Source organism: Actinia tenebrosa, unplaced genomic scaffold (genome assembly GCF_029948245.1).
Source record: "Actinia tenebrosa isolate PJP-AT-01 unplaced genomic scaffold, QUT_ActTen_1.0 PGA_scaffold4__44_contigs__length_22323623, whole genome shotgun sequence".
Taxonomy (NCBI): Eukaryota; Metazoa; Cnidaria; class Anthozoa; order Actiniaria; family Actiniidae; genus Actinia; species Actinia tenebrosa.
In genome coordinates this window covers 2,074,318-2,090,263 of record NW_028292581.1, presented here as the reverse complement: position 1 = coordinate 2,090,263, position 15,946 = coordinate 2,074,318, and the positions used below count along the sequence as shown (strand labels likewise).

The window sequence follows — 15,946 nt, the reverse complement described above, 5'->3', positions numbered from 1 at the left end:
GCGCGACTGATCGAGTCGATCGGATGACCGTGTGTCAATTAAGCGGCGGAACACTGCTACGTCATCCTTGCATGTAACTAAAGTAGAGTTAGGTCTATTGGATCAAAGTTAATGGATGAAAGATGTGTTATTCCAATGCCGAAAAGTCGATGAATCTTTTAATATTTTTTGCGCGTTATTTCCAGTTAGCTACTGAACTTAACCTCCTGGGGTGAGGATTTGAGAAAGAAAGGGAGAAAAGAAAGAAAGAAATATTTACAGAATAGTAAGATAATAATAAATAGAAAAAGGAAAAAGAAAATACATACAAAAAAATCAGTGATAAGCTGATTTTGGAATGAAACCGCTTTCGTTGAACGCTTAGATGTTAAATAAAGGAAATAATTCTGCCTCTGTACCTGTTTATCTATGCATTTTGGAAATGAAATGGTTAAATCTTCAGTTCGATAGTTCTACTAAATTAATGCATTATTAATAAAGGGCAGTCAGCTGAGAATTGAACTATCTTACACGTCTTACACCCCTTGGAATATCATTCATTTAAAACTACCTATATCTAATTGATATAATAATTTGAGGTTCATTATTCAACTTTTCACCAAGGTAATTTTTCTTTACTCCTCGTAAATAAGAAAACAATGGAATAGATAATTCCATCGTGGCAAGGACAGGTACTGCCGGATGCTACTGCCGTGATGTAATCGCTCAAGGAAACAAATTATGAGTCAAACGAGTTGCCTAAATAAATAAACCACTGGCACTATTCAAAATCTACCTTCACTTTTTTTTTCCTCGTTAGAAAACTTTACATATACATTTTGATTTTATTAATAAAAGAGGGTTTTTAAAAATGCGCATAAATTATCGCTACAATAATTTACCACCATGATTATGCAGACCACGTGACTAAAGCATCGTTTACTCGACTCGTTGACGGTATTGAGGTTTTCACTCACAGAGTGGAGGAAAAGCGGTAAATTATTCCGCTGGCTTTCAATGAATTTAAGCCCCTTTCTCCTCAGTACTTTGGGTAGTTAGTGAAGATATTTTGAAGTGATTTGTAGCCCTTGTGGGGTGACAGTATGGCGTCGAGTGCCAGGAGTTCGATGATGGGTATTAAAGTGGAAAATGGGAAGAATGGAGGAGAGCCGATGGAAGTCCAAGACAAAGCTCAACACGTGCAAGGAGCTGACCAAAACGACAGTGATGAGGAATACCATGGTTAGAAAACTAAAACAAGCCCCTGAACTAAGCAGTTTTTGTATCGAGTTGTTCATTCGGATGCTGATAGACTAACTACCGAAAATTGTTTTGCAGAACCCGGCATGAGAGTTGGCTCCGAGTACCAAGCGGTCATCCCCGACTTGGCTTCGGATGGTAAGGAAAGAGTCATTAAACTTTAAATAGATCACAGAAGTCTTTCAGTTTAAAGATAAACCCAATATCGATCTATTAAGCAGTAAATACTAACGGTAAATATCGTGCTAAATAGACATTTGAACCCTCATGACAGAAAAAACTTGTGCTAGCCGTAACTACAAATCAAGTTAGAAGTCTAAAGTTATAGTAATTATAAATAGGACCCTATAAATTAGAAAAATTGGTCATTCCTACATACAATTTGCAACTGGAATTTATTGACATTCCATGACGTATCGGTGTTTTGTTAACTGCTTTCGTAGCTTAGGAATAAAGGGGTTTTAAATCGATCCAAAATCTAGTTTTTATTTCGAGGTCCGCCGTTCTGTCACGGAGTCACGATTTAAAAACTTTAATTCTTGTCACGGAATGCTTGTTTTTAAATCCTTTTTAATGTAGATTTACTTAATTAGATACTTTTTCTAACAATTTTGAATGTATTTGAGAAACTTTGTGCTGTTTTAGTGAAGTTATTTGCGAAAATACGACAACATTTTACCACACACTCGAGCAGTCGCCATTTTGAAACGCTTGGATGAATGGGAACGGGAACAAATAAAAAATGGGAAGCGTCCTTGGAAACATTGCAATTTTGTCCTAAAATACTGAAAGTAAACCTAATTTTCCTTAGTTCGAATGAACTCCCTTGTAAGCATTTTAAATTTTGATATTTAGAGCAAAATAAAACATATGATTGAAATTATATTTTTCTATTTCATGCATAAATTATGACTAACTTGGATTTTGTCTGCTTTGGATTCCCAGTTATTTCTTTCTTTCTACCTTATGAGGAAATATACTACAGTATTCAATATTCATTAGAGTATGGTTTTATGAAATTTAATTATTTCAATATACTTATTACAAGAATTTATGATCTGAGAACCATATGTATGGCAAACAACATTATTATTTTGTTCATAATAGATAGGAAGCTAAGGAATAATAATTTTTCATTACTGGCTTTTTTCTGTCGCTCAAGAAAGCCTGCATAGTGAATATCTGTTGGAAGAGCTAACCTTCATTAAGCTGAAATAATCTTTATTTTAATCTTAATTTTGTATGATAGATGGTTCAGAATCAGAACCATAGCAATACAATTTTAAGAAAATGTTTGATACTTAGTCTCAACATCTGCTTCTTTTTTTCAAATACCTTGTCAGCATCAAATTTTTGCGAAACAACTTACAATTTATTCTGACTTGTAAAAAAACTTATTATGACCTTATGAGGTTCTCATATATCAAGAAAATTATGGCAATCTGATTTTGATGTCAAAATATGATTCCATAAAGACTCCCTTACAATAATATTTGTACGCAATAGATTCATTATTTTAGTAGAATTAACTTGCTAAGCATCTTAGAATCGTAAACTTCCTAACATATTACCAACAGTATCTCAGCATGTGAAGATGTTTGACATAATAATATCTAATACAAGATTTAGACTTGTTTAACAAGGAGGATCATTTCATATCATTTAAATAAATGTTCAAAAAAACCTTTTTTTGTATATGATTACCTTGAACTTTGAAAACTATTGCTTTCTTACGTGTATAAAATTAAGTACATCTATTTGTCTAAACCTAAATCGTAGTATAATCTTTCTATTTTCAACACAATTGTTCTCCCTTTAATTCTTGTTCAGATAAATTATTTGTGAAAATAGTTTTCTAGTTCTTAGCTGTGATCAAGCATTTCCTAAGTCACTAGGGAATCAAAGATACACTGTAGTGATGATGGTGTAAATAGTGGTTAGTGCACTTGCCTCTCACACCAGGTGTCTCAGTTTCAATTCATGGACTTGACGATGCATCAGTGACTACTGATCTACCAATCATTGGCAGCTTAGTATACTACCTCTAGGAGTTTCCCAACTGTGATTATGAAATATACAATGGTAAAATTGCACTGTATAAGAATGTTCTATCATCATCATCATCATCAGTGTTAATATTCATAATAAAAATGTATCCGTAAAGAGGTGGTGACACACGACAGTTACAAGATAAAATTGTGGGCCTCTGTGTTTAACATCTCTATAGATGGGACGTAATATTAAAAGTCCTAGTATCATCCTCCAGTCATCATCTTCATCACCATCAATCATCAATAGCAAATTGAAAGTATTCCATGGCTTAAAACAACAGCCAGACATCGGACAATATTCCCTAAGAATTGGAACTTGTCTGGTTAAATCCTTGCCTTGCTGGTTATTTTGACCAGTAGCATTGAGCCAGAAACAAGGTACGACTGAGATAAAACTAATTTGGCCAGCTATCATGACCAGTGACTTACCAGCCATTATTTTAAGCCCTTTGTTCTCACCAAACTCAGCTTACTTTTCAACTTTGTTATTGAGTTTGTTGCATAATGTATATTTATTGCTGTACTAATGAGTTAATTTTTGTTTATTTTGGTAATAGTTAACTAAGTCAAAATTAAATTGTGTTTTAATAATACAATATACAGCCAGTATTCAATCAATTTTTATATCTGATTTGTTTGCAGACCAAGATGAAAATTCAAAGCACAATGCCTTGTTGGTATGGGCACCGGCCAAGGATATCCCAGATTCAAAATGTACGTAAGTCAGATATTATTGAAAAGGTATCAAAATGAATCCTTGAACTTTGTATTTCATTAAACTGTTGTAAACAATGACAAGATGTTGTCAAAATGTCCAGTATTAGGTCCTTGATATTTCTAATGAAATGTGTCTCAAAAAATATTCTTATCAAGTTTGAAAATAAGAAAAAAATAAAACCTATTTCCTGATTGAAATAATATTGTTGTACCATAAGATAAATATCAAGTTGTTATAAATTAGTGGTGATTAAAAAACCTTAACTTCTTTTATTTATTTACAGTGGAAGAATATTTACGAACAGCTAAAGATAAACATGGCTACAATGTTGAACAGGTATGTAATCTTATTTTATAAAATCAAACACGTTTTATGCAACATTAAATTATTTTGGCCATTTAAATTCTTCAAATAATGTTTATCGTGCACATGATTAAAAGAATTTTAGTACACTTGTAATGTATTTTTCTCTACCTAAATGCAATTTCATTTTAATTGATCAGAATTTCAACCATTACACACAGAAACTAATATGAAGTTTCATTTATTGGCTGTATTGATATTTTATTAATGATATCAAAATGTTTGATGCAACTATATTGTCATAAACCAGAATGTCTGTTTATACAGTAAGTAGCTAAAAAACATGTAATCCAAGTTGTTTCTGTATTATTCTTGTTTATTTATTTTTTATTATGCTCAGTCAAAGGGAAAAACAAACACATGCATTTCAAGTTTTTTCTTTATTATTCTTTTCTATTTTTATTTTTGCTCAGACAGGAAAAAAAATGTATTTCAAGTTTTTTCTTTATTTTTAATATTTATTTTTGTTTTGCTCAGACAAAGGGAAAAACAAACACATGCATTCCTAGTTTTTTCTTTATTATTCTTGTTTATTTTTGTTTGCTCACTCAAAGGTCTAGACCTCATATTATGAATTCTGTTCTCAACTAATATTGTATTAATCCCATATCCATATTATCTTCTTCTATGTAATGGACAAATAATGTTGTGTCTTTGATGTCAATGTATTTTACTGGCATACAATAATCTGAGAAATATGAAATAAATTATACATACAGGTAGAAAGTAAAACTGTGGTTAATATAATGAGAAGAGTGTATGCAAATGATGCATATATATTGTCCCACATGATAATTATATCAAATGATTTTAATAATGCATAAAAATAATAGATTAGAATTGAATGAATAAAATCAGTCAAAACAAATTATACTGAATATATGACAAAAACGTACTTGAATAAAATCAATAATGTAAATTTTTTACTGCTTCATTTCTATTATTGAAGGACTAAATACAAGCAATCAGTAAAATTTTATATTCCAAGTATTTTCTGTACCTATTCACTTCTGTGTTTCACTAATTTTATATTACTATGTCTTTCAGGCCCTTGGTATGCTTTTTTGGCATAAACACAACGTGGATAAATCTTTAAATGATTTGTCCAATTTCACACCATTTCCTGGTAAGTTTTCTTGGAAAAGCAAACTTGTTATGCCAAAAAAAATTTTTTTTGTATATTTTTTTACAACTCACTTGCTTGAGGGGCTTCTCTATAAGGTTCACTCCACTCACACTAACCTGCATTACATTCACTATTTGAAACAAACAACATTCAAATGTTAAATTTTAAAGATTCTATGCATACAGCTATGCCTCATGTTCCTAAGCTTGCTTCTCTCATTCTCTTTAGTTCTCAGTTGTTTATATCACAGTACAGAGGGCAAAAAGGGCAAAAACTTTAAGAGTTTTGTCTGAACATTTTTGTGTAATTATTTCCTAATAGATGAGTGGAGTATGGAGGATAAAGTGCTTTTTGAGCAAGCGTTTGGGTCGCATGGAAAAAGCTTCAAGAGAATTCAGCAGATGGTTAGTATGCTTCTCTAATCTCATTATATACCTAGGATTAGAAGTTTACTAAAAGGTTCAATTTTAATATTTGAATACGAAAAAGGAAAAATTAATGAAAGGATGAGAAGGAAATGAAAATGAAATAAATGGAATAATTCAGCAAATGTTCAATAAATGAAAGAATTCAGAAGATGGTTAGTAGACACCTCTAATCTCATCATATATCTGGGATTATATTTTTTACTAAAAAAAGGAATGTTTATATGATATGCAAAAGAGGAAAAAATGAAATGAATGAAAGAATTCAGCAGATGGTTAGCAGAAATTTAAAATCTCATGTTATATCTGGAATGAAAGGGGTTTTTTTAAATTGTTTTTGAACACAATTGTTATTTTAAAGGATCAATTCTTTACAGACAAAAAATATTATATAAGATATAACACATGCCAGGTACCAGTAGGGTTAGGAAGACTTTGGCATGCCTTATTTAAGTAAAAAATCCAGTTAGTTTAATGTATGCCTATTCAAAGGTTGGTCTTTTTATTAGGCTTGAAAAAATTGGGAAATTTAAGAGTCTTTAAAACTATATCTTTTTTTTTTTTCAAATTACTTCTCTTTTTCCCCCTTCAAATTAATACTTGAACCAGCTAGCCAGTTCCTAACCAGTCTATTTTTTCTACCAAATTATGTGTTATTTAAATAACAGTATGTAAATATTAGGTGTTTACATTGCTTGGTATAATATCTCAAAGTTCAAGTGAACATATTTTTATTGAAAAAATTTCAAAATCTCATTTGGGGTTTAAACTATACTAATGAGGTTTAGGGTTCTAACCTGCCAGAAAAATTAGCTCAAATAAAGATATGTAAATAATACGGTAAAAATCACATCAATAATGTTTATTTCTTGTCATGGTATTTAGTTGCCAGATAAAGCTGTCAGCAGCTTGGTCAAGTATTATTATTCTTGGAAGAAGACTAGAAGTAGGACAAGTCTGATTGATCGTCAGGCAAGGCGGTTGGCAGTAAAAGAGTACATGTAAGTCCATTGTCACATGTCTCGTTATTAAACAGGACCCAGTCGTACGAAGGGTGAATAGCGCTATCCGATGGAAAAATCTTATCCAGCGGATAAATTGATTGGATAACAGCCTCAACTTATCCACTGGATGAGGATTTATCTGTTGAATAGCACTATCCACCCTTTGTACAAAAGGGCCCAGATATATATGAAGATAAAATTTTTATTAGTATAATTTTAGACTTGAATATAGAGATTGGTGGAATGACCAGTGATTCTGAGATGCTAATCACTACCTGAACAGTAATGATGACATTTTCTAAAGTTTGCCAGAATTTTCCTGAATTTCAACTTTTCTCTGGCACATAAGTCTTATATAAGATCATACTAAAACCATTATCCCCCTCAGGCTCAGTGATTATGGTGAATATTCACTCGATAAATATTCCACAGATAATCTTTCACCTTCAGCGAATAATTATTAAATAGCATTTGCAAGGATTTTATAGTCAGTTAATTGGTTGGCATATAATTCTTATTGCCAAATTAAAAAAAAAATACATACAGTAAGATAAAGATGAGATACAGTGTTAAAAATAGGAAATCAAGGGTGACATGGTATAAGTGCACTCACTTGTCAAGTCAGGGGTTTCAGGTTTGATTCCTAAACTCAGAAGCCCATATGAGTAGAGTTTGTTCGGTCTCCTTCCATTTAAGAAAATTTTCCAGGTTTTCCATTTTGCTCTCTCCGCAAAACTTCTGTGAGTAAGCTGTGCCTTTACAAAGGTAACAGTCCAGAGGGTTGTTTCAGTGTAATGATAAAATTGATATTTTTTTTGAAATTTGATATATTTTTTCCTTGTAAGGGAACCAAATAGTGATAACAGCGACACCAGTGACAGTGACTTTGACCCTGATAAAGAGGTAAAAAGTTTTAGGTTTATATCTATTTATGTATCAATTTTTTTATTCTTTCAAGAAAACAATGTTTGTTCTAGTTAAATTTTGTTGTCTCATGACTTGAAACGTCTAAATATTTTTTCAAACATTTCAACCTATGACCATCAATCTTTGTCATTGTGCTGTTGGTGTTGGAGCATTCAAATTTAAAACTTTGCATATGAATTAGAGGTCTGGTATCAGAGTTGTGTATTATGTATTTCTGGAAGCTTGAAACAGCCGTTCTACAAATTAGGATTTTTCTTCCTTTGATGTCCCTTAAATGTTTCTTTGAATTCTTTTTTAGCAAAGTCAAGCCAATGGACAAATTAAGCCCAAAACACCAACCAAACAACCAGTTGTGAGTATATTATGAATACTTGACTGTTCATTAAGTAGTGCTTAAGCAGTTGCTAACATGTTTTTCATGGTTCCAGAACCAGCCACTACTGTTGGCAAGCACTTGTTGCAATATCCATTGTGGTGCTCAAAGTCAGCACATTCAAAGCACTCCCAAAGGCAATCTATGTACTGCTTGTTATCATTACTGGAAGTAAGTAAAGGTTTTGAAGTAGATTTTGTAAAAATATTGAAACTCATTAGGAAAAAGTAGAGTACAAATTAGTGCAAAGTTTCGTAGGCACAGGGGGTGTACTCGGGTGGGTAACATGATGGGGGGGGGGGGGGGGTCCGATGGAGCTTCATATTGCAACCCCCAAAAAAATACTCAAACCTGAAATTTTACACCCAAAAAAATACATGGCATCCAAATTTCTGACACAAAAAAATACGAGACTTAAATACTTCAAAACTGATTTATTGAATTCAGTTTACGGAACTCACTCACGCCTTGCTGAAAAAAATCAAACAAATAATTTTCTGATACAAAAATCGAACTCGGAGATGTGACGACCCAAAAAACACGAGTTTCATTTCGAGACCTTATAAAATATGTGGCTGGTCTTTTGACCCAAAAAATACCAGGAACGAAAATTGTCAACCCAAAAAAAAAATATGTTGCATCTCCCCATCATGTTACCCACCTGAGTACACTGCCTGAGTTTGTAGGTCTACGGTCTACTGAGGTCTACTGAAACTTACTCATTTGTGCAAATTTGTACTTTCTTACAAAGTTACAGAATACTGTTCACCACTTGTCACATGAAAATAACCAGTGGTTATTATTCTGTTTCTTTAAGGCGCACAGGAGCAATGAGACAGCCAAGGATGGGTGGAAGGGATGAGAGAACTGGGCCAAGAGGAAATAAACTCAAGAGAAAACCACCAAAAGTAAGTCACTGTCTGACCAATCATTTTACCAGATAATAATAACAATAAGGAAGATGATGATGAGGATGATGATGATGGTAATGATATGGATGATGATGATGATGATAGTGATAGTTATAATGATAAGGATAAGGATAAAAATAATTTGATTAGTATAGGAAATCGCATGAACTTGAGTACAATTGTTGCAAATGTTTGCTAGTAGATTATTTTTATCAAAGTCAAGAAAAGCATTATCATTTTGCTAGTTGCCATTTAGAGCTTATTTCGAGCCCTGTAAAAGAGTTCTTGACAGTGATTGGGTCTGGAGTTTTTCCATCTTAGACTTCATTTTATTTTTATAAACTCCATCCTTCCTGGTAAAAAAGAAGTCATACAAAAGGGATTATATCATGTGTTGATAACTGGATTAGGTCTATTGATCAAAGATGTAATGTTGTGTTTTTATTTATTTTAGGGCATGAATCTGTCACATGACAGTCTGATGTCTATTTCCTACACTCATGGCGACGCCCATATTAAGCCACTAGACAATGAGATTGACAACCTGAAACGTCAGATTCAGGCCAACAAGCAGATTATAAGCCTAAATAAATATCAGATGGAAGTGGGCATAGATGACTTTAGATTGGGGGACGTGAGTATTTTTTAGATTATAGAAGCCATATACATAATGAGACCGTGGAGCACTTTTTAAAAGAGAAAGGAGTGTGTGCAAACTTAGTAATTAAATAATATTACATAATTTGAATTTGAACAATGTACCAAAACTTATAAAGATGTCAATAGACCCTTTGCATGATGGTGTCAATTTACTGCCACTTCAAAAATGCTTGGCAAATTTTCTTTCTTATTCAAATTTGTATTTCCTCATGAGAAAAGTAAGACAATTGGTGCTAATTAACTGAACTAAAGAAAGAGTGCAAGGGAGTCTGGTAGTGGTAGTGAATGATGCCATAATGCAAGTGTCCTATTCTCATAAAAAGTGGGAAAGGGTGGGAGCTAAAGTACCCCTACCCCCTCCCCCCTGGTTCCAGCAACCCTGACATATTGTATTGTTAAAATATGTAATTATGCATTTGAAAAATACAATTGCCACTGAAGAAATTTTGTCCAGTAATACCTTTAAAAAATTATCTAAGTGGTACATATACTAAGATTAGAACATAATAGAAGGGAAAAATGAAAAAATGGGGGGCTATAACCCCTCTGCCTTACGCTTTCCATGATCCATGTTACACATACTGTTGTAATCAAACAGTGGCTGACTGAAGGAAAATAGACCCACTTGCAAACAGACTGGATGTACTCTAATGTTTTGTCTTTTCTGTGTCTATATGCAGTTAAACAATAAAAACAATGCCAGATGGACTGATAAGGAGCTTTTGTTAGCTGTTCAATGTATGTATAATATTTTTTTATATTTACAATGTTTTAGCATTGTTTGATATATATGTAAGCTAATAGATGTTTCTTGCTGTATATACACTGTATCTTCACTAAATATGTATCCTTTGGCTGTTGTTGTATCCACAGCTGTGAGAAAATATGGTAAAGATTTCCAAGCAATGGCAGAGGTTGTCGGCAATAAAACTATCAGTCAGTGTCGTAACTTTTTTGTCAATTATCGTCGCCGATACAACTTGCAAGAAGTTTTGGAAGAATATGAAGCAGAACAAGGGATTACGAGTAGTGACAAAAAAGATAGTGAAATGATTTCTTCTCATATGACTGGTTCGCCTGGTTTGACTTCATCTCCTGGACCTCAAACTTCATCCCCCCCTATTAGCTCTCAAGGTTTGCCTTTTCATTCAGTGATTCATTGATCCATCCATCCATCCATTCATATATCCATCCATGTATCCATGCATGCATGCATCCATCCATCCATCCATCCATCTATTCAATGACATTCATTCATTCATTTATTCATTTATCACTGATGCATTTATTTATGTCTTCATTTCAACTCCTTTACATACAATGACTGAGGTTATCACACTGATCTTCTAGGTATTCCTTGCCAGCCTCCTCCTTTACTGAAGCCTTCAGGAGCACAGCCACAACGTTCCCAACCACCCCCGCTACAGTCTCAATCAGTATCTCGCGTAAGTCAGTCTGGATCTCCACTTCAAGGCCCTCCACCCCTTATCAAACCAGCTGGCCGACCTTCTATGCAATCACAGGTGTGTGTACAAGAACTCAACAACAAATTTACTTTCTATCCAGCAGAGTTGACCTTCAGAACAAACTCAAGTTTAGCCAATCAGAATTGAGGGTTCAAAATAATATTTTGATTAGCATTTCCTATGATTCTGATAAGAGAACTCATGAAATATGAATTTTCTTTACTTTAAATTTATCATAAATGCTACTAGTTGAACACATGATGCAATTCTATAGGTTCAATCAACATGATAAATCTACATTGTACTCAGCCCCTGCTAGGAAAATGCTAACCAAAAAGAGTTGCTCCATTATCCCTTTCAAGGAACGCAGACAACTCAGCTGGGATTTATTCCTACATGTACTCTCAATACTGTATTTTTAATTAAAAGCATTTGTAAATACACCTCTTGCCCTCTTAAAACCTTTAAAAATCCATTCTTACAGCAGTTGTTGTGCAGTTGTGTGCATGTAGTTGAATTATTTCCCTTTGTAGATCAACCTGATTTAGTTCAAAATAAAGAAACCTTTAGAATCACCACTTCCCAGTTACCTCAGTAGGTGAGACTGTAAGTCTGTTGTGTCGGAGGTTGTAGTTCAAGGTTTGGCTGGACCAATACTCTGCAGGGTCTTGAAATAACAGCCTGTGATAAGAAAGTGCTCCCTTTGTTATTACATATGCAAATGGTTAGACCTTAAATATAGCTCATATGAACATGTTAATCAAGTAGACTTAATCAACTAGAGATGTTAAAAGAGGACCACAAGTTTGTCAGTTGAACTACTGTGGCATCCTCTATAAACAAAGTTGATTGCCTGCCTGTTTTGATATCTGAGTTATAATCAACTGATACCAATCTTTTCTTGCTTCTCCTTTCCAGGAGTTTGGTAGAGCAATGGCTCCTTAATGTGCAAGACATGGAGGTACTAGGATATAAATATACAGATTTTCTTGCCATCATCACTTATCAAGTGGTATTTATTACCTTGGATTCATAAAATTCTTTGATTCTTTAAACCACAGCAAGAAATCTAGTGTCATGTTAAGATAGAATACTAGACACAATACTTCTTTATTCTTAAATTAGGCATACAATCTTTGAAATCAATTGTAAGGGTATGGACTGATCCTGGTGACGGCATTCAGCATCATACCTTATCCATCCCTGAAAGGAGAAGGGTTGTTTATTATTGCACCTTGGAGTATTTTCTATGTTTCTGCAACCCACACTGCTTCAGAACTGGCATATTTTTGGTTTCTGTAAATTGTGGAAGTTTGTATAAAAACCCTCTAAGACTATTTCCATATTCAGTGATCTTTCCCATGAAGTTTGAGGCTCAAAAAAATTGATCACAATGTTAAAAGGTAGCTTTAAGAAATGTTTTCATGGTTACATTCTACAACGTGATGTCAATAAGATCTGAGCAAACAAGACTATAGCCTCCTAAAGTACTTTTAATGCTAATTTTGAATGTGCTATGAGGACTACACCAGGAAATAAAGTTGAAACTCTGATTTTCAGTAACATATTAAGAGGCCAACCTCTATTTAGTTGCCAGTTTTGAAAGCACCAATGAAGTTTTCCCCTTTAAAATTTAAGGGCATAACTTGAGAATTCCCTAATGGTGGCCTCGTAATAAACTATTGGGTGTAATATAAATGACCCTGGAGAGGTAATGAATGGCTGCAGGCAGTCTTAACCTGAATCCTCCTTTACTCAATGGTTAACATTGGGTTGCATTTTTGTTTAGGACTTGTTTGGTATAGACCTGTTTATCTTGGCCATAATGTTTTCCCATTTAAGACCATGTGTTATTCTCTTATGATTCTCTGATTGAGTTGTATCTAAATGGATTAAATGTCTTCTCACGTGCTACTGTTAAGCAAAGAAATAATACTCTAGGGAATGGCACATGGTCTGAACTGGGAAAACATTACACACAATAGCAAGGTAAAGAGGTCTGTTGAATTATTCCTAGACAGCATTCTTTGATATGATTTGATTCAACAAAACTATAAGAATGAGAAGTTTAACATCTGAACCCACTCACTCTACCTTTTGCAACTCTGCTCTGCTCTGCTCTGGGCTACAATGGTTGATGGGTGCAAAAATTTGCCAAAAATGCCTCAGTCACCTGTCATCAGAAAATTAAAACTTCTCACAGCATGTTTCAGCATACTCTATGCAGTAATCTGCTAGAGTAATAGTCTATACCAAATACCGATGACTATTGGACAATCAATGGATCAGCAATGATTGATTAGCTGCTGTGACCTGCTGTGCATAAATTTGGAGAGAGTATGCCAATGAACTTAGCAACCAATAACCATATGATCAACCATGGCAAGTTAATAGACCCTTGCAGCACTTCAGAATGCAGCTCAATTTAGGGGGCTAAATAATAGGTATAGAGATCGAACTTCCCTTATCTTGTGCTCCAAATTGAGCTGCATTGATGTCACATGCAAGGGGTCTATTGTTCCATCTATTTGTAATCAGCAGCCCAGAGTGATAATTCTGATCAATAAGCACAAAGCTCATAATGATTTTTAAAACTTTGCTTCCAATTGTGAAAATATTTCGCATAGGTTTTATATATGTATAAAATTAATACTAGGTAGTTTGGTTGGGATCAGAGTTTTCCTGTCAAACTACTTTAAAATCTGATTGTATGATCCTTGTTCTTTGGACCAGGATTTCGTTTTTTTATAAACAAAGTTAATTTATCTCCCTTTCAAGTTATGCACGTATATCCCATGTTATTGATGTTTCAGTAGTTATGTGTTTAATCATTTAATCATATTTAAGTCAAAAATATTCCAATGTGCACTTATTTAGTATGGGAGGGCTAGCACCACTCACCCCACCCTCCATTCCCCCAAATAGAGTTTCTACAGCATTTTCATTCAGTCTTTTAGTGTTATAAAGACATTGTTATCCCCTAACCCCCTCCCCCCAATATAAATATTTTTGTTTAATAGGATTGAATATATTTCAGTGCCAAAATTTCTACTCCCAAATTCCTGTTTATGTTCAAACTAGCCGGTTACCTGAAATAAGAACAGCTGGTTTTTAAGGAAGGTCTTTGTCACTGTCAATAGAGCATTACCTTTGGCATAATGTTTTCCCATTTCAGACCTTAGAATATATAAGATTCTTTGTTTGAGTTGTATCCATAGTCATGTGTCTTCCCATGCACAACCGGTAAACAAAGAAATGATACTCTGGGGAATGACATGATCGAGAAAACATTAGGCTCAAGGTAAAGAGGTCTATATACAAAGAGGATAAGTACTGAACACGTTATGAAGAACCATTTTAATGTTACAGCATTCACATTCCCTTAGATTACCAGCCAATCACTTCTGCTCTGAATAACCAAGAATATGATACATAGTTTTAAAGAATAGGTGATAAGCCTTGCGAACTTTAAATCAAAATTTCTAACACTGAGCAAGCTAATAACATAACAATTTTTTTAATCTGGATAAATAAGATGTGTCTTATGTAGCAAGCTATGGATTCGAAAAAAGGTAACTTTCAAGTTATTAACATCATTTTTTGTATTTACCTATAGATATTATTATTAGTAATTTATTTTCTTAGTTCATTTTTCATCCCAGCTGATGCGGGTTCGTTTTCTTTTATCAGACTATGGACCTTTCATATCACTCATATTGGCCAAATCAGTAGATTTTTTGCAAAGCCTTGCATGTTATAGTCTCCCCCTAGTTGTTCTTAGTGTTGACACTAAAAACGGCCACAGGTGAGACTATGCATATTAGTGCTTCAGGATAATTTTATTTAGGCATAAAATTTTCATGGGAATAAACATGGCTGCTGCATGAGGATATACTATGCCTTGAACTACACTAATGTTCAAGCATTGTCTCTGGACTCAATTCTCCCCCAGGGGAGGGGGTGAGGTTAGTTAGTCTATTGCCGTCGATGCAAAACCAGTGAGTGAAAATCAGGCTGTAAAGCTAGACGAACGACAGCTTAGCTTGGATAATCTAAGACAATACATTAAATAATAGCACATCTCGAATATTTTATAACTGAATGTCGTGATTTGATAGTTAATAGAAAAAGCAAGTAGATTATTTGTAAAATCATTGTTTTAAGCTTTATTTAGTATTTAGTTTGTTAGATTACAGTTTTGAGATATTTGCTTGTACATAATTGCAAATGTTGCGCTATCAAAACAGTGCAAGGGAAATAAAGTTTTCATTATTCAGTCTTGTCTGACATTGTCTAAAATCAGTCTTTGGTAAGTTGAACTAGTTGAACGGGACTCCTGTGTCCGAATAAGGGAACGGACTGAGTCGATGGAGGCTGCAAATTGCTCCACCACAACCTCCATTGAATGCTTAGTTTCTTTGTGTTAGATCAATAAATCTATATATTTGCGCGGTTTAGTGGCAAATAGCATGTGGGGGTTTATTTATTTATCTATTTATTTATTTATTTAATTGTTTGTTTGTTTATTTATTTGATTTTTGTTTTACTCTAGTAATGTGCCTTTGAAATTAGTGTTGTTACTAGTAATAATAGCGGTACACTTAAGGTTTGAGGTAAAGGAATAAGTGGCCAGAATAACGAGATTCCCTTCTTTTTCCTTTCCTGCCGTTCCCATCTCTTTCA

General features: G+C 33.8%; 1 protein-coding gene across 3 annotated transcripts; it reads left to right on the top strand.

Annotated features, from left to right (window-relative positions):
- Nucleotides 1-927: 927 nt before the first annotated feature.
- Nucleotides 928-15,539, top strand: LOC116290014 (REST corepressor 1). Of its 3 annotated transcripts, none has more exons than XM_031696983.2 (16): nt 928-1,221; nt 1,318-1,377; nt 3,933-4,004; nt 4,292-4,344; nt 5,419-5,497; nt 5,819-5,901; nt 6,808-6,923; nt 7,784-7,829; nt 8,152-8,205; nt 8,282-8,397; nt 9,044-9,134; nt 9,592-9,771; nt 10,478-10,535; nt 10,671-10,931; nt 11,148-11,320; nt 12,182-15,539. In XM_031696983.2, exons 1-16 carry the CDS (start codon nt 1,083-1,085, stop codon nt 12,206-12,208), a joined length of 1,608 nt encoding a protein of 535 aa, XP_031552843.1. In that variant the 5' UTR covers nt 928-1,082; the 3' UTR covers nt 12,209-15,539. The 3 variants fall into 3 exon arrangements, with proteins under 3 accessions (XP_031552843.1, XP_031552844.1, XP_031552842.1); XM_031696984.2 differs by having other exon boundaries at nt 7,772-7,829; nt 10,671-10,685; XM_031696982.2 differs by having other exon boundaries at nt 7,772-7,829.
- Nucleotides 15,540-15,946: the final 407 nt, after the last annotated feature.